The sequence below is a fragment of the Delphinus delphis genome, chromosome 9, assembly GCF_949987515.2.
Source record: "Delphinus delphis chromosome 9, mDelDel1.2, whole genome shotgun sequence".
Lineage (NCBI taxonomy): Eukaryota > Metazoa > Chordata > Mammalia > Artiodactyla > Delphinidae > Delphinus > Delphinus delphis.
The window spans coordinates 11,868,292-11,893,964 of NC_082691.1; the positions used below are offsets into that span (position 1 = coordinate 11,868,292).

Sequence of the window (25,673 nt, forward strand, 5' to 3'; positions counted from 1 at the left end):
TGTGTGGACACAGTGGGGGAAGGGGGGGTGAGGTGAACTGGGAAATTAGGACTGACATATATACATTACCATGTGTAAAATAGATAGATAGTGGGAACCTGCTGTATAGCACAGGGAGTTCAGGTCAGTGTTCTGTGGTGAACTAGATGGGTGGAATGGGGGGGGTGGTTAGGAGAGAGGTCCAAGAGGGAGGGGATATATGTATAGATATAGTTGATTCACTTTGTTGTACAGCGGAAACTGACACAGCATTGTAGAACACGTATACCCCAATTTAAAAAAAAAAGATAAAATTTAAGAAGTAATATGTACTCATTGAAGACGATCAGAGATGCTCTGGACAGGGGACTGCAATGCTTAGATTGTGCTCTGAAGGTTCACTGAGCGACAGCCTAGAGGCCACAGTGCAGGGGTTTTCTGTAGGGTCAAAGGGCCTCTCCAGACCAGGGGAGGCAGACCCTGTGGGGGTGGACCAGAATCAATCCTGAAAGCTCCCCAGGTGAGTCTGAAACCCAGCAGGAACCTTTGGGGCTCCTGGGCATGGAAGCCTTTCCATGTCTCCCGTTTCTTGTTTCTAGGGAACAGACTCCAGCCTCCATAACCTTCCCTGAGTTCCAAAGGGCAGATTTGAACAGTTGCTAATCAGGGAAGAGAGGGGATGCAGAGACAAGGGAGGAGCAGTCAGGAAACAATAGTGCAGCCTTGGGGCAGGATCCTGGTTCCCCCTCAAGGGATACACATAACAATACCTTTGAGCTCTTCTACAGAACTAAAACTCCCAACAAATGGAAGATGTCAGCATTCTTCATTCCAGAGAAGATCACCTGAGGCCAGATGAAAGGAACCAGAGAAGCTCATCAAGAGAGTACCTGATACCAGATTAAAGGAGTGCAGGCCCTGCAACTCACTCTAATCTTGTCAGCAATGCCACCCTTGAACCATTGCTCTAAAACTCCTCCCTAATCCTCCCAGGTTGGGGGACACAGTTTTTGAGGGGCGCATGCCCACTGTGTCCCCCTTTGCCTGGCAAAGCAATAAAGCTATTCTTTTCTACTTCACCCAAAACTCTGTCTGAGGTTCGATTCGGCACCAGTGCACAAGGCCGAGTTTTTGGCATCAAGTCCAGGGTGGACCCCAGGCTGAGAACCATGAATTTAGAAAGCACAAGATAGAGGCAGAGGACTAATTTGGAGACAGCTGTAATGGTCCAGGCAAACCCGAAAGAGGGCCTTGACAGTATGGTTAGGAGGGCAGAGCAGAGGCTTGTACCATTGGATGATAAATGGATGGAATTTGGTGACTGATTGGAAGAGGGTGTTGAGGAAAAGAAAGGAGTCCCTATTTGGACTATCTATTTCTTTGTACTCTCTTTAAATTTAGCATCTCTTTTTTACAGATTATGAACATCCTCAAAATCACTGTCCTTCAGATGCTGGTTTTGTCCTTTACCACCAGCAAGTCCAGCTAAGGATGGAGGAGTGACAAGAATTAGGTCTTTGCATCTAAGTCTAAGAGGTTGGAGGGAAAAAAATGCTTTAATTCTACTTTTTAAAAAGAGCTTTTAAATTAATGAACTGCAAAACCTTTGGGTGAGTTAGATCATAGGAAGTATGTCAGCTGCCTTTCCATCTGGATCACACAGTCTGTTCAGTGAAAGACAAGGACTGCATTCTGCACAGAGCTCTCTGCAGCCACCCACTCCCTCTGACTGAATAGACAGGCAACGTGAGGGATCACCCGGGGAGGGATGCACACGGTTCATCCGCAAGAGTGTGTGGTGAGACTGCAACAATATTTACTCCTCACAGAATGAAAGATGTTCCTGAAAAGATGCCTATAAAATGATTTTGCTTTCATATAAACCATTCCCCCCTCATTGACTTGCTTTAAAATTTCTAAGATGTATTCCCATGGAAAAATATACCTAGGTTCTAGGCAAAATGTGTGTCTCTCTCTAGTGCAATGTCTGTCGTCCCGTGACATGGCACAGGGATACTCATCTTCCGTGAGAAGTTAAGCAAAGCCCACTAAGGTCCACGGATGGGCTTGTTAGGCCCCAGGCATGCTGCCACCTCAGGGCCCTCATCCCCTCACAGCAGCAGCTGCCTTACCTCCAAATGCATCGTGGAGGCTCCTGCTCTCTACAACTTGCTGGATCACGTGATGAGTGGGTACCTCCCCTTCTCTCAGATGGCAGGAAAATTCTTGCTGTTTCCTTAAATACTGGACAGCATCCGAGAACCTCATACCGACACCCTCTGCCTTTCCAGGGGCTGTGTGGGAAGCCGAGGTCCACCCTCTCGTTGCCTACATTGTGATTTTCTAAGACAAGGTCTCTAAGCAAAAGACTCACTTGGGCACTAGAAATAATCTGTAGTACTTCTGACCTAGTTCTTTTCCCACATGTTAAACTATAATCCACAGTTCAGGCATCATTTTGAACTACTCCTCATTCATCCATTCATCCATCCATCCAACCATCCATCCATCTCACAGGTACTATTCTTGGGGCAGTGAATTCCTTTAAAGAAAACATCTTGATTATACTCCAATACAGATGTTAAAAAAAAAAAAAAAAAGAAAGAAAACATCTTGAATGAAGGAATTAAACCCTTGATTATGGGTAGTAACTCATTCTTTTTGGCACTTTCAACCTTTCTGTATATTGTTTAAATATGCGTTTAGCTTCACTGAAATCTATGTATTTTGCAACCAGAGAGGTGAAGGAGACCCACAGAGAAACAGTGACAGGATCAGCTCATGAGACTCATACTACAGATCAATTCTTACTGTATCCTCACGACATGCTGGGCAGATGCTGAGCGCATCCATGGCATCATTTCGTCTCATCCTCAGACAACCTTTTAACGGTCTGATGAAGCGTGTCCTATTTTTATCACCCATCTATATTGCTGTAGATTCAGAAATTGAGCCTCAGAGAAGCTAAAGGCCACCAAGTTAAGCGGCCGAGCCAGGATCTGGACCCATGCCTATTGGGTACAAATGTTTTATGGAGGGCCTACCACATGCCAGGTATTGTTCTAGCCAGTGCCGGGAAACAGCTCTGAATAGGACAGGCAGGCGCATCCTTGACCTTAGAGGCTATACTTTAATAGGGGGAGCAGATGCACAGAAATTACACCATGAGCACCATGAGTGAAAACAAAGCATGATGGAGCCTGGAGAGTGACTGCAGGTGGGTGGAGGCTGTTTTACATTGGGTGGTTACGGAGGCCACTCTGAGGAGGCCTTTGACATTGAGAAAAATCCTAAATGAAGAGGGGGAGTAAGCCATTTCAGTACCTGGGGTAAATGTTCCCAGCATCAAGTACAAAGGCCCTGAGGGCAGACTGGCTTGCTGTATTCGGGGGTGGGAAAGACAACCAGTGAGGCTGAAAGTAAGTGGAAAAGGAGGAGACAGCAGTAGGTGGGAGCAGGCCATCTAGGACTTGAAGGCTGTGGAAAGAATGTTGTATGAAAAAAACCACTTTTGAGCAGAAATGGTACGTGACGAGATGGGAAAGTTTCAGCAGAGGAGAATTGACTATGCAGGAGACAGATCTCAGGACCAGAGCTTCTTAGAAGGCAAGATGGGCTAGGATCCTGCGCACAAATAGAGAGGTTGACCTGAGACGGTGGGAACAAGAAAGAACAGAGCCTGTGAGTCCACGTGCAGGCAGGTTAGCAGAGTGGGTAGTGCTGAGGCAAGTTGGTTGGGTTCTGATGGCCTCCATTGTCTCAGCGAAGGAAGGCAGGTCATCAGCTGCTGATGGTGGAGAGGGGACAAGTGCTATAGGTTTGAGGAAAAAGAAGAAACTATGAAACAGCCTTCTTTAAATGTGGGAAAGGTGAGTGCTTCCTGGCAGTGCTAAAGGGTCCTTGAGATTTGTGGTCAGAAAGACTCTTCTGCTGCCTAGAACAAGTAAAGGGTAGACAGAATTGGGTTTAACCAAGGTTGGACTTTGCCAGATGAGCGTGACAGAGAGATAAAGGGGCAAGTTATATATGGAGGAATCTCAGCGAAGGAGGGAGGTGAAACATGGGTGCAGTCATGTAGTTAAGATCAATAGACTGCAGGCAAAGAAGCGAGCTGCAAAAGGGAGAGATGATGGTCCATGAGTGGTGTACTTGGATCTGAGAGTTTGGAAGCGATGCAGTCACTGGTGTTGGGAAGACCTAGAATAGAACCACGGGAGTCGACGGCTGAGGTAGGTTGGCCTTATGAACTGAGAAGCCAGAGTGTGGGATGGATTGTCCCTTTTCTATGAATACGGAAGCCATCAAGAATCATAACAGAGTTATCTCTTAGCTGCATGTTATAGTACCAGTCTGGGTAGTAAGAACAGTAGTCACTGAGTTTTGCTCATGCTCACATACAGGATTAGACTCGTGGAGGACAGAACCCTGGACCCATAACTACTACTTCTGGACCTTAATTCTACATGAGTAATCCTGATGGTCAGGAGTATGAACTCATCTTCTGGTATCTCTGTTTCACTGTTTGGCAAATACAGGGCAGTGGGGTATTTTCTCTAACATTCGGCAACAAATGCTTGCTAAGCGAATGAGAAAAGGCATTAGTCCCATTTTAATTCGCACAACCCGAGTTAAGAAGAAAGATGGTGAGAAAATGGTATTGCCCGTTACTTTATTCCATTCTTTTCCTGTATTATTCAAGAAAGGATTCTAAGAGTGGCAACTGAGTGTAAAAAGGAATGAGGCAAGAAATGCCCATGTAACTGTTGGGTTTGGGTATCCAACTGGCCTGAAACGGTCCCTTTGTCCCCCTTCAAATGCCCACAGCTAGGAAGTCCGAGAGCAGGGATTTGAATCCAGTTCTGTTGGATTTCAGTGTGATCTTCGCTTCCTACTCTTATTAGTCCTACAAGGTGGACTAACGTCCAACAAGGTAGACAGAGTGTTTGTGTGTGTGCATCCCCTCCCCCACCCATAAGCAATAATTACCCCCACATCCTACACCTGGAATGGAGGTTGTCCATACTTTCTTTTCAGTTCCAAGTATTTCAACAATGCGTATTTGGGATGTCTGAGGGCGCAATGCAGAATCTTCCTAAGGCAGGTTATCTGACAGAGCTCCACCCATAGACCACGGGGTTGTTTCAGGTTATAAAGAACTCTTTGAAAAGTTAGATTTTCCTGCTTGAATAAACCTCCTCCTTGACAAGTCTCCCCCTTTCCTCACCAGTAGTCACTGTGCACCCAGGAAAGCAAAATCACCTCAGATTGGCTAAGTCGTTAAAAAAAAGGCAACTAAAGAGACTTAGAAATTGCTAGAAAGGGTCTGGAAAGAAAAAGAATAATGACTTCAAGTAGCTAGATTAAGAAAAAAAATCTTAGGTTAATGTTGCCAATTTTAAGCAAGGAAGATTTTTTTTTTTAATCTGAAAGTGTAACACGCAAATAGGCTGATAAAATTAGAAAGGCTCCAGTTAATCTCAGGGAACTCTCTAAAACAACCTGTTAGTGACCGTGTAAATGAACCTAGTTGGGTGCACAAACAGCTGTACCCATGAACTGAAGCATTAACGCTAAGGTTCTACTAACCTCCTGTGAAACGCAGTCCTCTTTAGGTTCTGACAGAGCAGCCATTTTTCGTAAAAGTTAATTGCAGTCAAGAACGTGGGCAGGGAAATGGTCCACAGCCCTGGGGGGAGGTGTAAGAAGATCCCGAGGGGCAGACTCTGCTTTGGATCCTCGGGCTGCCTGATAATTCCGACTTCCCCTTGGCTGGACACAGACAGGGGCCTTTACACCCTCGCATATGCCTGAGGACTTCACTCATTTAAGGGCTTCTGCTACCTTTGTTAAGAGCAACACAGGAAAACTCCAAAGGAGAAAAAAATTATCTCCGTGCATCAGAATGCACGGGTTTGCTCCTGAGTTTTGGGGACTCCTTAATGAAACAGCCCTGGAGAAGACCCCTGATCTAAAAGTGTGGGCCCTGACTCCCCGGGCAGCCAAAGTACCTTAAATTCGGGGCCCAGTTCAGGTGGTTGAAAGGGGTAGGACCTAATGATCTACCAGACGCAAGATTAATTATTGTGAGGGGCAGGGAGGGCGACAAACCCTTGAGTAAGCACATTTGACAGCTCTGCTCCTCAGGCCAGTCTTGTAGGTCATGTGTTTTGAACCAAAGAAATGAGGAGAGCAGAGTTAATCCGCTCGTTAGTCAACCTGAACTTTGCTCTCCTCATAGACCAAGAAAGACAAAAGTACTGATGTCAGTTTGCTGTACAGGATAACTGTGGAACTCTTAATTAGCTCTGAAATTGGTGGGTGTAATGGAGGGTGGCCCTCTGGGTGTGGGGAGGAGACCACCTGGCCTGCCCTTCTCTCCAGCTGGCATCCCAACCTGTGTGGGCAGTGGGTTACTTTCCTGCTTGAGGTGGGGAGGACCTGGGCCCTACCTGCCAATCCCAGGTATCTCTGACCTACTGGATGCTTGATACCCTGCCTTCATTCACTCCACTCACAGGTCAGATTTAATTTACTGTGTCAGCTCTGTGAGGTCCTTGGGAAGGAAGAACTTACCTTCTCTCAGACTCTTTCCCTGAAGGAATGTTTTTCCCGGAGTGTGACTGCTGAGTTGAACACTTGAGCTGAAAGATGCAAATCTGGAATCTTTATAATTTGAGATTTCTTATCTTTCAGTGAAATGTTAATAAAAAGTGTTTTTATAGAAAGGCCATTTAGGGTTTAAACCAGAGTGTTTTCAGCCGGACTTTTGTCAACCTGATGGCCATTTATCGGACACTTTCTGTGTAAAAGCCACTGTGCCAGTGGCCCGGAGGGTCCACAGAGCCAGGTACTGGCTGGCCACCCTCTCACTGTGACACTTTTTAACCTTATTCCAAATGCTGTCTCCAAGGCCAGAGTCAATCAAAAGTCCTTCCTTTCTGCAAGTTCCTGAGGCTCTTTGAGTGGTAGGATTATGGGTGATTTTTTTCTCTTTGTTTATAAATATTTCCAAAGAGCATATATTATTTGCGTATTTTTAAAGTGTTAAAAATGGTGACATCCTATATACTTATTTTGGTCCTCATTTTAGTTTAAAAAATCTCTAGTGTTTCATGGTTAAGTATTGTAATGGATGAGTATATGTTTGTTTTGTTGGATTGTGTAGAAATGATCAAGTTCATGTAAATAAAAATAAAATAAAATTATATATATATATAACTGCATATAAACATATATGTGTATATATAAATGTGTATATATTTATATTTATATGACCAGGGAGACAGGACTGGCTCTTTTAGATCAGGGGTCTTCTCCAGTGTTGTTTCATTAAGAGTCCCAGAAAATTAGAATCAAATCCTGTGTGTGTGTGTGTGTGTCTGTCTGTCTAATAACAGTTAAAAGATAGATAGATGAATGATTACTCCTGGAGCACAGAGACTGCAGCAGATGGCTGGGATAGACTTTGTCAAGTCAATCCAAGGAGACAGCGGGTCTCTGTTATGGACTGAATTGTGTCCCCCCGCCAAATTCATATATTTAAGCCCTAGCTCCCAATGTATTTGGAGATTGGGCCTTTAGAGAGGTAGTTAAGGTTAAATGAGGTCTTTAGGGTTGGGCCCTAATCCAATAGGACTGGTGTCCTTATGAGAAGAGGAAGAGGCACCAGGGACGCAGACACACAGAGAAAAGGACATTTCTGGACACAGTGAGAAGACAGTGGTCTGCAAGCCAAGGAGAGAGGCCTCAGGAGAAACCACCCCTACGGACGCCTTGATCTTGGACTTCAGCCTTCAAAACTGTGAGAAATAAACATCTGTTGTTTAAGCTGAAATGAGGCTGGTGGGGAAACTTTATCAGGAAACAACAGCTCCAGACTCAAGACCCCAAAATACCACGTTAGAGCGAACTTTGAACCTCTTCCCCTAAAACTGAACAAATTTCTTAATCTTGGGCCAGGATGGGATCTGAACTTCTGGGGTGCCTCTTAGGGAGGGGTGACTGTGGGCAGGGCCTGGGTAAATCCTCCAAGAGAGGATGCCTGTTGTGGCAGTGACTTCCCTTCCGCTTCTTTCTCTTTTGGAAGAGTGAGTCCATCTGATGTGTTAACCAAAATACAAGTATCTAAATATCACCCTGCTTTAGTTTAATCAAAACCTCAAGGGACTCTTGCTGAAGCTACACATGTGAATAGCAGATCCCCACACCCTGGGTTAAACTGGCATAGACGAAATAAAGGGCTTGATCAGGAATCACGGCTATGGTGTGCAGATGACTGGGTTTATTCCATCTAGAAAGCCCTCCATCATGTTCTGGGCCTGCCCATCCTTGCTCTTCCCAAAGTGTCCTATAGGTCCACTAACATGGCACATGGAAGAGTCCTTTGTCATTGCCTCTTTTCTCATCTGTCTCCCCACTACTCACTTGTCCCATCCCAGGCAGGTGGCTTCATGAGGATGGGGGTTTATCTTGTTCAGTTTTCTATACCTAGTCATTAGCACAGAGGAGCTCACTCACACATATTTACTAAAAAAAATTATTGAAGCCACAGGCTACACAAAGATGCACGAAATAACTATTGCTAAGCAGACCTCCAAAGTGGGGGAATCAGAGGACTGCATGTACTGGCAGGCGGGTAGGTGCTGAGGAGGTGGGAGTGGGTCCTGGGGGAAGAGGATCAGAGGCAGGAGACTCTGAGCACCAGAAATCACTTTGCTAAATTAGGAGTGAGATGAAATGGGGCTGTGGATTCTCAGCTAGAAGAAATTATATGTTCTGTCAATATCTGTCAACCTCTCTATCCCCCTTAGAAACTCCATTCCCATTCCACCCGTGGCTTTGTGGAATGGAGACAGAATTTAAAGCTACAATAGCCCGGAGAGCTTGTCAAATACTGCCTCACAAAACCATGCTAAGGCTCACCAGTAAATGTCTGGGCAACACTGATCCCTTGCATGTAAATAAATCATGTGTGCAATTCTAGCTTAAGCACTTGACTTTACACTGATCATGTTTCATCTGTAGCATATGATTAATAGCTTCTACAAATCGAAATATTCCCTTAAATTCTCCCCTAAGGAAAGTCCAACAGAAATATACACGAAAGAAAGAAATGAAAAATTAGAATATTATACTGTGCAATTGCTTCAGACTTCTTGCAGTCTTAGTGTAACGGATTATTTCATTCAGAAACCAATTTTCAGAATATTAGGGACTGAGTCCTAGACTTTTGTCTTATCATAGGATCGCCGATGAAGTTCCTTTTTAGTGCCTGGTTTGACATGCTGCAAAAAATAAATCATGAATGTGTTGGTGAGGCAACAGGCAAAACAGAATAAGTTCATAAAAGGCTCCTATGGCTATTACAAAATCCAAGTCATAAAAAAAATATCATGTCATCTTCCCAAAATGTCATGGGACCAGGTTTCCAGATCAGGACTGGAAATGAGGGCAGATTTAAGAATATGATATGATTGTATGGCATGAATCTGGTGAGATCACGAAAGGCTTGATTCTGACTAAATCCTCACGAGGCACTGTTGTCTGATGATTTAAGGAAAATGGATCTAAACTTTCCTCAAGTTCCTCTTTCCTTGTGTAGAGGCGATTCTTCACATAGCATAACTGATTAAAAACTGAAATGGTGAAAAAATAACTGTTAGGAAATGCTTCTGTCCAGAAGTTTGTTTAAGGCTGTCTCTGACTCGGGGGCTGTGAAGATCACTGGCCAGTCTCTGGAGGATCTCAATGCTGGGGCCCCCTTCCCTAGAGTAGTACAGTGCGTCCCTGTTAAAAAGAGAAGATAAACTCTCTGCTCCTTCATGAATTTTTTTGATTCTCCCTCTTGACACATTTTGGGGTGAAGTTGAGACTCTATGTGGACACACAGGATGAAGGGGACCCTTTTGGTAAATTGGGAGACCTTCATCCCCAATGGATGATACATTGTGATTGATGGTCACCAAGAGCACCTTCCATTGGCAACAGGTCTTGCCACTTAATCTCTGCCAAATACAAGGGCACAAGATCATTTATTACAAAACCCAGGTGCCTTCCAAATTCACTGGCTTATGTTCTAACAATTCTAGATGGCTGGTCACATCAGTCACCTGTGAATTAATTCTGCAACTAATTTTGTCGAGTGTTTTCTAGCTGGTTTCATAACTTTAAGTTAGCTGTTCCACAGCTGTTTTATTATGATTTAAAATACGTTTTGAAAGGTCTGCTTTTAAAACTCTCAAGACAAATATTACTATTGACAACCTTAATAACTTAGAGTTTGATCACCTATTTGTCTGTCGCAGGAGACCCAGACTATCTGTGGAGGAAAATCCTGACCTGATCCTACCTTAGAGTATGGATTTAACCTACATTCCCAAGGAAATGTCCTATTGAGTTGCTTTTTTTTTTGAGAATATCGACTCTACCTTTGCTTAGGGGTCTGACAAAGCAAATGAATCTGTGAACATGAACTCACAGAAAGATATTTCAAGTTTTGGCAGAGAACTTTACTTTGAACTTTATGCTGTTCAATTATTATCAAAAGCTTGGTTTCAGAGACACTAGATGAAAATGGTGGAAGAAGAAGAAAAACTTGAAACGTTCACTTCCAATTTCTAGAAGTACAGACTATGTAAATAGATAGACAATAGCAATGTGAAGTAAGGACAAGAAACATCCAGCATAATGAAATCCTGAAGGGATTTCCACAATTTTTAACATTGGTGAAGACAGAGTAAGAGATACATTCTTGGGCTACACATGGTCTGGCCTCTCAATCTGGGGGACCCTCAACACTTGGCCCCAGAGAAGGTAGGAACATTCCATCCTCTGCCTGCCCCCTCACTCTAGTGGTCTCTCCCCCGCTCCTTGGGCCCCGCCCCCTGGGCTTGCAGGTGTCATCGCTCCAACAGCCACCTATTTTCTGTGTCCAGAGGTCTAGTCCCCAGGTCTCAGCACTGCTGGGGGCAAGGGAAATGTGGTGGCCACTGCACTGCCAAGTGATTGCTCCTCAGAGCAAGTCTTGGAAACGAGGCTCAGGACTTTGAACTTATACTGAGAACAGCTACGGATGCGTCTGAGTCTCCGCACTATGGGAGAACCCAGCAGGCAGAGGGAGCGCCCTCATCCCATCCAGAAGATGCCCACCTATCAGAGGATGTGTGATGGTCCCACAGAGGGAAGGGCGGATGTATAAACCTCCTGTCGAGACACAGACCTGGAGGGAGAAGCTTGAAGGCTCACACAGTGGAAAGTGCACTGAGCTGAGGACTATTTATGCATAGATTTCTGTCCCTTGATGTATAAATGGAGAGGGGAGAAAACTATCAGAGGCTTATTCAGAGACTTTGAAGCACAAAGGGAAGAGAGCCTGGACAAAAATATTGAGAGGAAGAGCTTACTTTTGAAAATGATTTTCTACAGAAAATAGAAGAAAAATATAAAGCATATGCTAAGTGCTCCCAGTAAGATACAAAATCCATGAAAAACAAAAGCAGGGTGATATATGGAGAAAATGAAGTAAGTTATATGTTCTTTAGACCTGACACAATTAGGTCTGTTCCCCACCAGGCCTGTGACATTTCATACCCCTGTGATCTTGCACATGCTGTCCAGGCTGGGCCTTACTTCCCTTCCAAACCTGGCAAAGTGCTTCTTATTCGTGCTGGCTGACTCAGCCTGCACACCATCTCCTCTGAAAGCCTTCCCAGGGGTTGCAGGCACCAACTCACTGATTTCTCTGCACACAGCACAGTGGGTTTTCATACTCCAGTACTGGACATTTCAGACAGTATTATCATTTATAACAGAATAACTATGCCTTCTCTATGACGCAGCTTATATGACATGGACCTCTATGACCCTTCCTCATCACAGATTCTGATATACAATTAAGACTAATAAATAAATGAGAGCCTCTGAAAGATAAATGACAACCTCTTTTTATCACAGGGACCTCAACAGATGTCAGTAGAACAAAGGCAAAAGATAAAGGGAAATGAGAAAAGAAACACACAACAGAGACCCTGTTCTGCTCAAAGCATTGAAGTGCTCGTTATACTAAAGGAAAATGGGAATCTTTTCCTTCCTTTTCAAAGAATTACGGTTTTAGCATAGTGCCACAAACTCACACAATGACTTTCGGGACGTGATATTGTGGCCATAGAGAAACAACTCTTCATAAGAGATTAGTGCAGCACCAGACATCCTAATTTAAGCATGGATACTCCAAGTTTATTGACAAGTTGATTTTGGAAAACTTGAACAGCCATTTCTGCTTAGAAACAGTGAGCTTAACTCCCATACCAAACTGCAAAGGCTTATTCAACCTGGAAGTCTGCTAGATTATATCAGTCACTGAACTGAGTTGCAGAAAGCAAAGGCTAGATTTAATTAAGCTCCACTAGCATATAGCCCATGGTCACTTAACCAAAAAATGCTTCCCGCCTGTCTCACAGCTGTGCTGTGAATCACCTAGAATACTGCAAGTAAAATGCCTTTGAAAAGTACACCATGGTACAGAACGATAACGTCCACCAAGAGTTTAACTATTACAGAACCCAAATGCACGTTAAAATACTCTCTTGCAGGAAAATGCATGCTCTCTTCTGCCACAGGACTCATCACCGATGAGGCAGTGGGAAGATTACCCTCTGCCCCGGCCAAGCCTGCCAGGGGAAAGCTGCAAGCCTGCGTCTGCACCACCTAGACTCCACTTCCAGCCTCTTCCTTCTCTCTTGTGTGTTCAGTGCATTCCTGCTTTGTCCACCTCAATCCACCTCGCCTCTGGTTCAATTCAGACCCAGCTTCACTGCCTCCATTTAGCCCTCGCTCCTGCCTGAACAGCTGGCAACATGCTTCAGCTTTTCTGTGTACGCTCTTTGGAAGATGGACCTTACAAATGCGTCTGGAAATGGGGGTCTGGCACTCTGGGGATACTTCCTCAGATTCTCACACTCAGAGTCCTGACCCACCCAGTAAAATGACAGACATCACATTCCAGTTTGCAGGGAGAGCGTAGGGAGAAATGGTGGGGTCAGGGAAAAGTGTGTCTGGCACCTCCCTTGCTTCTCCCTGCCCCTCCTGCTGTGTGTCCCCTCACGGGAAGCCCTGTCCACTCCCACCCTCCTTCTGCCCCAGCCCGGTGTCCAGTTCTGCTCCATCTGCAAGAATGGAAGCAGATGGGTTCCTGGTCCTCAAGCCTGTTTGTCTTACTCCTCCCACCAAGGACTCAATACAATCCTCTTCAGCACATGGAAGAAATGACTTGTGAAACAGCAAATAGTATCTTTTAGAGCCGAAATTCTTTCTGAATCATTCACATTTCATTTGAATTTCTCTCTTTCTTCCTTTTCTCTCTCTCTCTCTTTTTTACATAGGAGAAAGACCCAAATCTTTTTTACTTACACTAGCGTGACAAAGTCTTCAGTGGTTTTTGTTCAGCCTCCCCAAGTCAGTCATTTTTAAGTTACATGAAAGGAAAAGGAATGCCGTTTGTAAGGAGATTTCAGCTAGCCTCATCTGATGTATTGAGAACTAAGGTAAGAAGCACAACAGAGGTAAAAACTAGCTGTAATTGAGGAAAAGATGGCATTTATCACCATAGAACTAAGCAGAGCCACAAAGTAGGGAACAGAAGGTGTGATTTAAATGCCTGATCTACAGCTAGCTAACTGTGTGACCCTAGGTACATTACTTGAGTTCCTTGGGCACACTTTCCTCATTTATATAAAGAAAAAAAAGGATCAGAGATTCTAGTCTTTTCTAGGTCTGTCATCTTATAATCCTATGACTAAAATCAGTCTAAAATCATAAATTCTATTCCAGAAATTTACTTAAAAGCCTAAAAAATTTGAAATATACAGAAATTCAAATACTTAACACCAAGGAATTAAAAAAAAAATGTGTCCCAAAGAGACTTATCATTCACTGCTATTACGCATGAGTCTATTAGAAATATCTGGCTATCTACTGAAGCCTGACATTTCTCTAACAACGAGTGGTATGTGTGCCTTCTAATAAGTTTACTTCGGATCTCATTCCTCTTCAGGATTTTGAGATGCGTTTCTATCTGTCTGTCTGTCTACCTATTTATAATCTATCAACATATCTCCATATGTGTGTGCACACCCCTACGCCCAACACACACACACACTAAAACATACGAACAGAGCAGGAAAGTAAAGAAGCGCCAGAGTTAGTTCTGACCAAAGAGGAGGACACAGGACTTACAGGAGCTGCTGAGTTTTTGACGGTGACACTGGGGGTGGTGGCTCGCAAGGCTCCACTCACTCCATGGTAGTATTTGAAGCAGATCTTAGTTTCAGCTGAAAGACAAAAATAAAATGGTACTGAGAAGTAGGGTATAATCCAGGAAGAGAAGCCATGGCCAGAGAGGACTCCCCCAGGAACTTCTACCCAATTCCTCCCATGAGTCAGGCAGCCACACCTGGTAACCCTGCTTCACTGGTGGCTTCATGAACAGGTCCAACTTCTTTCTGAAAATCCATCATCCAAAATTGTTTTGGTTTTAGCATTTTGTACCCAAGTTAAATCCATCATGTAGACTTCTCAGCATCCATCCTATCCCATCAGAAGTTATTGCTTTTAAACTCTCAGTTCTAAGATTTCAGGTGGTACCAATCTGTTTCTTCTGTTATTGAATTCACTGTGATTAGCATCTTGGTGATCTGAAGGAAGACTCTGAGAAGTTATGGAAATACACGGATGAGAGCCATATTTTCTGATGATGATGACTAGACAATAATGCTGAAACTCCGTAACTTTTTGGCATTTTGTACAGAAAAGAATCTGTGGCCAACCTGAGTTTGGTTCATTGGAAGGTGACCTCCTTTTCCCAATTTACTGTTTATAGCATGTTCTTCTTTAAATTTGAAAAACTTACCAGGCTTTGTCTTAGTCCCTTACATTAATTTTGTTTGGAACAACATGAGGAATCTCCAGTTAGAGGTCCTGGTTCTCAAATGTGGGAATTTGTCTCCAATTATAATGTTTTTATAACTAATGTCTACAATTTTCTTAGCAAGCATTTTAATGTTCATTACGGAAAATATGGACAATGCAGAAAAGTATAAAAAAATCTTCTACGGGTTTTTTTTTGCATACTTGAGTGTATGAACTTTAATAATGAATTTTAATCTTTTTTTGAAATCAACATTATTAAATAAGCATTTTCAACTACTAATTCCAAACTTTGTAAATAACATTGCTTGTTCTATGGAATCATTGAATCAATCTGTAACTTGGAAATACTTCCCTGATCTTGGAAATTTGGGATTTTTCCCTTAAAATTAATGTCTTTTTGAAAATTATTTTTAAGTTCAAGTTTGCTCTCTAGGATAATGGAGCAAAAATTGCTACTTCTCTATCAAAACTCATTCTCCCTTTCCTCCTTAATGACTGAATCTCAATTTTATTTTGGGTGGTAATGCCCAGATAAAGAACTACGTTTTGTAGCCTTGCTCGTAGATCACAGTTATGTTGTTTGCTGTTGTTATTTTGGATTTTCTATTATATGTAGTTGAACCTAAACCTAGCTAACGTGGAAAGGTTTCTTTCTATATATCATATAAATGATACGAGAATTGCAATATTCTTCCTTAGAAGATAGGACTATTTTAAGGATTCTCCCTTCCTGTGGCCAAACTGCTTTCCAAAAAGCGCTGTGTACTTCCACCAGAAAATGTAACTCTGATCATCTCTAAGATAGCATCTCATTTTTATATCATCTATTTACTAGTGAGATTAAACATGGTTTATCAGATCTTAATTAGACATTTGTATTTAGGTTTTTTTTTTTAATCGATTGAATTGTAGTTGTTAAGACTTCCCACTGCCTGGATGATGTCTGGGTGTTTACCTTTTAGTGGACATATTCTTACTTTACATATATCAGTACTTTTTGTTTCCTCCCTTCATTCTTTCCCTGCAGTGATTTTGCATATCTGTGATTGCCTTTTAAGCTCTTGGTGGACAATCTTATAACTTAGTTCCATATTCTCCAAGGCACCCCACACTAGGTCTACAGACCTAGATCTACTACTGTCTCAGCCTGAGAGGCAGGTATCTTGTAGGTTAGGGATCATGCGGGGACCATGAGCAGCGAGCTATATGGCCAGGTAACCACACCGAGTCAGTGCAGTTCAGAATACGAGTTACTCTGCCTGTAGGTGCCAGTGAGATCGGCATGGAGGGACCGAATGACCTCACCTCAAGTTTAGTTGCACAGAAGGAAATTATATATAACAGGTATCCTGGAAAGGCAGTACTAGCTTTCCTGTCAAAGAAAATTATTCCAGTGCCTTGGAGTAAAAAGGTCAGGGAAATTATAGACAGTCTTGTATTGAATCCTTTTGCTAGGTGAGCAGGTCAGTTCATGTTTAGAGCCAAGAATGCATGGAAACCTTCAAAGTATTGTAATCTTTTTCTGCAAAATCACTGGCAAAGGTTGTATTTTTTTCCTAAGCTTTTTAAGAGTCTGTTCCAGTATTTAGCAACTTGATTATTAATGGATCTTCCTTTTATTTAATCTAAATAATTGTAATTATATTATAAACTGTAATTTAAAATGATTCCCTATTTAGTCTTGAAAGAGATATTAAATTATTTAAAATTTCTTATTTAGGGATGGGCTTTGAAGGGAAGTCACCCACAAATGTTAAAACACATGCAAAAATATAATATACAAGTGATTTGTGGTATGGATTAAGATTACTTCACCTCGCAAAACTCCACGCTACTTTGGTGACAGTTACATTCAACTGGTCTGTTTGATTAGCCCCACACTGAGTTTTTGCAGAAGAAGGAGACTAAATATTATTTATCTTTATATTTCCGGTGTCATGTAGCGTAGGGATTCTCTATAAATGCCTGTTAAAAAATGACTGATGAACTACTGGTTTCATTTGATTGACTCCACTGCCTTACTGTTAACCCAGGAGCAGGTACAGTGTCCTGGTGGGTCCTAATTCTTCACAGAGAATTTTCTATGGCCTAATATTACATAACTTTTGGAATAGATTCAAGTATAGATAAAGACATTGCTACATTTTCGCTATTACTGCTGCCTCTGAGAAAAGTATCAAGGTTCAAAGGCCAAGAAATATTAGAAGGTTGTTGGTTATTATTTCAGATACTTCATCTAAGGAGACCTATGGTAGGTAGTTCTATCTTCCTCTGCTTTTCTAGTTAAAATGATAATAATTCAAAAATCCCCTCAAAGTCTGAACACAAGGCATCTCTGTTATAATAGTTTTTATTGTTTATTTGAGTCATTATGTATGTAGTAACAGAAGTTTAGGAAGGCACAGTGATCTAAGGAAAGAGTAGGAATGTGGGAACAAATCGATGTAAGTCCAGTTCTTGACTTGCCCGTCATTAACAGAGTAAGTTATATAGACTCTCTGGGTCTTAGATTTAATGTAGAATGGTGATACCATTGCCAGCTTCGTATGTATTGTTTCATGTATGACTGTTGTACACAGCAAATGGAATAATGGGTGAAGCCTAGTATGCATGAAGTAGTCAACACATAAGAGCTGCCCTTCTTCATCGTATATTCATTTACCGTCAACAGAACTGTCTTGTATAGTTGTTCAGGCATGTCCTACATAAAGTTGTCCAACTGAGGGGTGAGTAGGGGGTGGAAATCCAGCCCCTACTCCACTCACCAATGGGTGTAGTCCTTGCCCTTCCAGAGGAAGAGGTTGACATCTTAAAATCTCGTGGATTAATGGTGGACCTGCAATAGATCTCCTTATCACGTTTTGGTTGCTTTTGCCTGGCACATGATTTGTTTTCAGATTTGGGCACGAGTGACCAGCTCATTCACAAAGTGGAATGATACTGAAGTTTCTACCTCTACAAATTTGTGTGTTTACAACTGTAATTTTTATGGGGTGGGCATGTATTCAAAAAGTATAGACTGTTTCACTTTACTTATAGTATCACTTAAAGAAACAAGAAAACTATCGTTTTTCTTCCTCTCCATTTTTTAGGGATTAGTAGGCCTGTTGTAGCACTTGAGACATCAGTATGTAATGATGGTAGTAGCCCTGGTGTAAGTGTAATATTTGATTTAGTTTAAAAATTATAACAAATTGGTCTTAACAGTTAATTAGCTCTTAGTATGCACCAGACCATTCATACTATTTTCTAATTTGGCCCTCACAAAATCCCTGTGAAGTACAGGTAATTATTATTAACCTTTTAAAAAAGTGCTTAGCACAATACTTGGCATATAACAAGGCCTCAATAAATGTCATCTATCATTCTTATTTTACATCTAAGGAAAATGAGGCCAAAATGTAAGGCCACTCATACAAGGTCACACATGTAGTTCATGGCAGCTAGGATTTCAGCAAACATATTAACTTTTCATTTGGTAATTTGTCTCTAAAAAAATTTTTTTAATAATGCTAGATTGTTGACCAGCTAGCAAAAGTGAACTTCCACTTTGAGTGATGATGTACTAGGTAATTCAGAGAACATCTAGACAAGCTGGAAAAATATGGAAATAAATCTGCCTGAAGTAGGATTGCTGGATAAAATACAGGACACCCACTTAAATTTGAGTTTCAGATAAACAGGGAATAAGTTTTCAGTATAAGTCTGTCCCAATTATTACAATGGACAAAAAACTAAAAAAAGTATTCACTGTTTATCTCAAATTCAAATTTTATTAGGAATCCAGTAATTGTTTCCTCCTAAAACTGGAAATCCTAGCCTGAGGACATCAGAGACCTAGCAAGACAATGGAAAATACTGAAGACAAGATCCAGAAGAAGAAAACTTCTGCTGTTTCCCTTGGTGGGGGGGCTGTGTTGATTCCAGAAAAATGCACTGAGAGGCTGGGAAGGTGAAAAGAACTTTCGACAGACTTGCAGGGCTAAGGGGATAAAAACTTAAAGAGTTCAGAGCCTGCCAAAGAGGAGGACTCTGCTAAGTCCTTCACAATTCAAGTTGGAGCCCTGAACAGCAGAACAGATACCAGAGAAATACACCAGCCCTGGCCCTTCAAATCATTTTAAGTCTTGAAATTCAATTGAGGTTATTCTGGATTGCTAGGTATAGCCCAGAAGGAAATGCAGATCCTCTCAGCAGGAAAAGAACCCATTCTAAGCCTCAAATTATCTCCATAAGTTTTCATGTACAGTGTCCAGTTTTCAACTAAAATTGATCAGGCACATGCAGAGTATTTTTCTACTGGTAAAAATACCAATAGAAAGACCAGGCACTATAAATAGACTTATAGGGTTTTCAGATATCGGAGTTATCAGACACAAGCTTTAATGATCATATATTTAAAGCATTCAAAGAAATAAAATATAAGATTGAAAATATCAGCAAATAATGAAGACTCTATAAAAGAACAAAACAGAAAATTCTGGATCTGTAAAACTACAATTTTGAAATAGTGTACTCCATGGGTGGGTTTAAAGCAGATTTAACAAAATACAGGAGAAAACTTAGGAAACTGGAACATAGGTCAGAAAAAGAAATCCAGAATAAGGCATGCAGAGAAAAAGCATATAAAATATTGAAGAGAAATAGTAAACATATGTGATACTAGGGGGTGGTCTAAAATACCTGTAAATTGTAATCCAAAAAGAGAAGAGAGAGACAGTGGTGCTAAAGTTAAAAATTCTCCAAAAGTTATGAAAGACATCAAGCTATAGATACAAAAAGCCCTATGAATCCAGAAAGAACACAGCAACCAGACATCACTGTAAAAGTTCAAAAAAGAAGAAAAATGATCACTTCATCAGCCAATGAAGAAAAGAGCTAGGTTACCTTCACAGGAGCAACAGTTAGACTGACAGATGACTTCTCAACATAAACAGAAACAATGGAAGGGAAAGGAATGACAGCTTCAAAGTGCCGAAAGAAAATAACTGTCAACAGAGAATTCTGCAACTGGTAAAAGTATTCGTTAAGAATAAGGTGCTTACTCCTGTTGCTATCCGGACATTGCACAGGTTGAAGCACCACAAACATCTGAACTTCATAGCAAGTTTTTAACTATCCATATGTTACAATGTCTGCAGTGCAGAAATGCCCAAATCTCATGAACAGAAGTGTGATCAGAGTTGATAAACTAGACAGACATATGGATCACTGCATTAGCGAAATGTCTTCCACTGTGAATCACTTATTTGTGTAAAAGGAACCAAAGTATCTATGTAAGTAACATTCTTTAGCAAGAACAATGAACGTAAGTCTATGAATATTTCATTTGCAAAATAGACGTGAGACAAATGTAAACCACATCCCCAAATCCAGGAAACCCAATTTTAACTCAAGAAGCTATCATCACTGTGAAAGAAACAGTTTCAGTAGTAATCTAGAAGGAGTAATGGAAAGTACAATATCTTCAAATGATCAAAAAGATCAAGAAGCAATGCAATAATAAGACATAAATTAACTTTTGAGTCTGAAGAACATTTAGCTTCAGTAAGAGGAAACAGCAAGAGCAGTTCTTTCAAAGAAATAATCAACATTAATGGTATAAAACCTGAGGTCCTCCCAGTCTATCCTACATGGCCGTATGTTCACTTGTACTTGGTTTTTTATTTAAAAATATGAATTAAATGGGTTTTAAGAAATAAGCAGCTTAGAGAAAGGCTGTGACTTTTGATCAAAACAAAAGGAAGGGTGAAGGGCTTCTTAACAAACGGAATGCACTTGTCAGTGCATTGACAAGGCATCTAACATTGCAGATTCTACTACATATGTAAAGATATAACATCGGAAAGGTATTTTAATTTAAAGTTGATATTGCCTGCTAGATCTCATTAAGGTAGAGCTTTAAAGCTCCTCACACAGGGGGCCCTGGTTTTAGACCAAATCCAAAATGAAGCAGTCACCTTTTACACACGTTTGTTCCGTTACATTTAATCTCAGCAACTTGAATCCAATACCTCATTCAAAAGAAAAACATTATATAAGTGTATAAGCCATATTAAGTTTTACCAAAAAAAACTTTGCTCTCCTATAAACAGCCCTGAAAGACATGGTGTTTCTATTTGGTTCTCAGATGATATCTTTTGTAGTAAAATTCTCATTAAAGTAATATATGACTCTAACAGAAAAAAGTCACCTTATTATATTAGGGAATATCATACTGATTTGTCAAAATTTTGTAATTTGGTAAAGATATAATCTTACTTGGATCTGCACTTCCAGAAATGATATAGAAAGCTGTATTATGGACTAATTATATTCACTTGGTACAAAATTGGAAAATAAGTGAAGAAAATAAAGTCATAAATTTTGAATGAGCAGAGAAGATATTTGCATCTTTAGGTATTCCACATTTGCCTAACATAAAAATTGCCATGTGATAAAGTCATGCTTCTCTAATAGCTAACTTATGATTATTTGAATGAAAAATGGTTAATTGTAACTTTTTTTCAATTGTGTTAACTGGTACGTCTTTTTAATACCAAGAACTGTATATCATTTGACTAATTTCCTATTTAGAACAGCAGCATAAATCCTGTTAATGCTTCAAATATGGTACCACAGCAAATGTGGGAGATTGATGAAAATGAATCACTATGTGAAATGATGCTAGAACTTTACTTTATGGGAAGTACTTATTTCAGGTGTTACAAGGCCAAATCCAAACTCAAAAACAATCCAATAAATGCTTTTTGTTTCCTATTTCAGTGCTGGTTATTATCACCCCCTAGACAGTGTTTCTGTTCTCTGGGATCACCGCATGTGGAGTGTTTGCTAAAAGGCAATTAGAGCCTTCCTCTTCCTGCTAGGATAGAGTAATTGTAGCAGATTAATGCTTCTGCTGCCAACTAGATAAGCTTTTTTTAAAAACAAAATATTTAAAGCACTGCAGAATAATGGAAGCAACAAGGACCACAAATTCTAGACGACGGAGTACTGGTGAGACGAGCTGATTACCTGCAGTCCCTTTGTCCTGCTGGCAGGGAAACCAGCAGAGCTGCTGTGGCCCTCTGGGGCCAGAGTGAAGGACCAGAGACCTCAAGTACCCAGCTGGTTTCCCCTCAGACATTTGCTGAATCCTGCATCATGAAAACGTCTGAAAAGTGAGCCAAAATCTTCTGTCTCTTGGTGCTGAGGAGACCTGGCAGGGAGAGTCACAGAAGGGTCCCAGGTGAAAACCCTCGGCTCTCCATGAAAGACCTGGAGAGGGATCTCTAGGAAGAGGGCGAGCTAAAGGGAGACTGAGGCTTACCAAGACTGTTCTTCACTCCACTAAGCTCATCCTCTTATTGGGTCAAGGCCACCAGCACCCCAACAAGCTCACTGAGGGAAGAGCAAAATCTTCTGAGGGAAGATGCCATCGCCGAAGTATCTACAATATTCCACATCCAGTTTACGGCAACTGAAAATCACCAAGTATGATAAGAGACAGAAGCAAATGACCAAAAGCAAGAAAGAAAATGGAACTAGGATCCTGATATTGAAGTCATTAGACAAAGACCTCAATGAAACTATGATTTTATACATGCAGAAAATGAAGTGCAGACTTTGCCAGAAAATTAGAACCAACAGAAAAGAATCAAATGGGGATTTAATTATTGAAGAACCAAAGAGTTGAAATTAAGAGCTCCATACGTGGGGTTAGCTGCAGATCAGATACAGCAGAAAGAGGGTTAGTAAAGTGGAGCATAGGTTGATTGAAAATAGCCAAGGCTTCCCTAGTGGCGCAGTGGTTGAGAGTCCGCCTGCCGATGCAGGGGACACGGGTTCCTGCCCCGGTCCGGGAAGATCCCACATGCCGCGGAGCGGCTGGGCCCGTGAGCCATGGCCACTGAGCCTGCGCGTCCGGAGCCTGTGCTCCGCAACGGGAGAGGCCACAACAGTGAGAGGCCCGCGTACCACAAAAAAAAAAAAAAAAAAAGAAAAGAAAATATCCAGGTTGAAGAAAGAGAGAGAAAAGAGGATAGAAAGGACAGAGGAGAGAATAAGGGACACAGTGGAATGAGTGGGGCAAAGGCAACTTTTGAGGAGACAATAACTTATTTTCAAGCCTAGATAATAACAGGAATCACTTGTAAGCATGTCGTAGTTAAACTCCTGAAATCCAAAGGCTAAGGGAAAAGTCTTAAAAGCATCAGAGTAAAAAACAAACAAAAAACAAAAAAACCAAACCTACATTATCTTCAAAGGAAAGACAAAAACACTAAACTTGATTTTTCAGAAGACAGAGAAATGACATTCCTAAGTGCTGAAGAAAAGAACAGCTAACCTAGAATTCTCTGTATCTCGTGAAATCATTGCTCAAAAGTGAAAGTGAAATAGTGATGTTTTCAGACAAACAAAAACAGAGGATTTATCACCAGTAAGCTTGCACTAAAAGAAATACTAAAAGGGAGCTCTTTCTGTTAGGAGGAAAATGATCCCAGAGAGAAGGAAGGAGGCAAACAGAACAGGTTGACATGTGAATTAGGCTCTGCTTCTTGATTTGGGTGCTGTGTACATGGATGTGTTCACTTTCTGAAAATCCCTAAACTCTGCATTTAAATTTATGCCCCTTTCTATGTGTGTTTTGTGCTTCACTTAGGATTTTACCAAAACAAAGCAAAACCAAACAAACTGTTAAGGGGAAAACTTACGGCCTTACATGCATACACAGAGAAGAAGAATAGCCCCAAACCAATGAGCTAAGAATCCATCTCAAGAAGTTAGAAAAAGGACAACAAATTAGACCCAAGGAAAGTAGAAGGAAGGAAATAATAAAAAATAAAAGTAAGAGCAGAAAGTAATTACACAGAAAACAAATATATATAGAAGATCAAGAAAACCAAATGTTGGTTCGTTGAAAAGACTAATAAAATTTAAAATCCCTGCCCAGTGAAGCGTAGAGGATTAACGTGTATGTGAAATGAAACAGGAGTATTGCACAGCTGCTGGCCCTCTTAGCAGTCCTCCCTCCTGGATGGAGTGGGCTGAGCTGTCTCGGAGCTGCCCTGGGGCATTCAGGCTGAGGTGGGGGTTCCCAACAGATCCTCCAAGGCCAAATACAGACCGCAAAGTCAAGTGCCTTCTCTGTCATATATTTTTGTCCCAAATCCTGGCTTACTGGGGTGGGTCTCCGCATTTCAGTCCAAGTGGAGGGGAGGGTCATGGCTGGTCAGACGGTGGAGGACTGAGTTGCCTGGAACTGAGACAGGACACAAACCAGAAGGCTGTAGGCTGACAGACTACCATATTGAAGAGCTCCAGAGGTAGAAAGTATGGGTCCTAGCATGAAGGCAGAGGGCCATACCGAGACCCTTCCCCATATCCTGTGCTGATTACGTATGTCTTGAGTCAGCTCTTGACTTGCTAGAGGGTGTTCCAGAAGTGTTTCTGGGAAGTACATACTCTTGTTAGGTATTAGCCAACCTCTTCCAGATTAGGTGACAAGAAGTGTGAGGATATACTGGGGGATCAGTCTGATGTATGAAGAGTAAGGTTTTTGAGAGTGTGGGGTGGAGGGGGGATGCAATCTCAGCATGACTTTTAAATGAACCCTTTACAGTCAGGGAGAGGATTTTGAATATCACCTTTTAAAACTGGATGGAGGTGAGAGCCACAAATGAATGGCAGGTGGCTATTTTAGAAGATGTAACAGATGAACAGGTTTCATGATATTGGAGCATGAGATACCACATAATTTCACAGTAAAGAAGGGTAGAGCTCAAACTCATGGCTGGTCTGGAGGCTGGGAGGGTTACAGTAACCCTTTGGGCTAACCAGGTATATCCTTGGCCACACACAGATCTTAGGAATGGTAGTACGAGGCAGGGTATACTTTCTGATGTGTGGTCACCAGACATTCCTGTGACCTTATTAACAGGGCTGATGTGTTACCAACTCCAAGGGCGCCATTCACACAGAAGTCTACGGAAATGGCTCTCCTGGAGTTAGGTAGCAGGCAACCATGCTTTAATCTCGTGAATGGGCTGCATGACAAGGTGAAATCCTCAAGGGTAGGCTTCCTTGGCAAGAAGTACAGGAGTCCATCCTAGTGGGGAAAAAACTTCTCTTACCTGGATTCCCCCTTTCCTCTCAGGGTGTCTCTCTTTTCTCCCTGCCCAGTTTTCCCTTGGAGATTCCAAGGAGACATCGTTAAAGTTTCTCACAATTTGATGCTCAGTTGGGACTAACTTGGTCAGCTGCAGATGGGGCTGAATGACCATAGTTTTCTATGGGGAGATTTTGCAGCCTGGGAACACTCAAACCTGTAGTTCTGGGCTCCGAGAGCACCCACCCACCCACCATTTTGGCTTCCTGGTACATAGAACTTGGTAACTCAAAGCACATATAAAAATGCTAGGCCATCTGGCATGCTGCATATTGGATTGGCTGCTGCCTTTCTCAGTTGCAGTTGATTCTATAAAAAATTAATAAACAGAAACCTACATTCAATAGAGTTAGGAAACCAGAAAGGGGAGCTGTCTCGCCCTGTGGTGATAGCAGAGCCCAACAGGAAGAAGAAAACCTCCTCTTCTTTCCTGGCAAGGACTCAGCCAATGAAAAGCCATGGACTCTTTGTTTACTACAGCCCTTCCGACTTCCTTATCCTCTCTATAAAGTGTTCTCCTGCCCTTGCTGTAGGGGGACGTGCAAGTGGCTCACCGTGGTTGCAGACCCTGAACTGTGGTTGCAATCCTCTGCCGATCCTGAATAAATGATCTTTGCTGGAG

The 25,673-nt window shown here is 41.8% G+C and overlaps 1 protein-coding gene across 1 annotated transcript in view; it reads right to left on the reverse strand.

Annotated features, from left to right (window-relative positions):
- Positions 1 to 25,673, reverse strand: part of HECW1 (HECT, C2 and WW domain containing E3 ubiquitin protein ligase 1) — a 253,204-nt gene that overhangs the window by 202,853 nt on the left and 24,678 nt on the right. Inside the window, exon 3 of the mRNA XM_060019836.1 lies at positions 14,212 to 14,306. Coding sequence (XP_059875819.1) covers positions 14,212 to 14,306 — 95 coding nt within the window. The remainder of the gene's footprint in view (positions 1 to 14,211; positions 14,307 to 25,673) is intronic.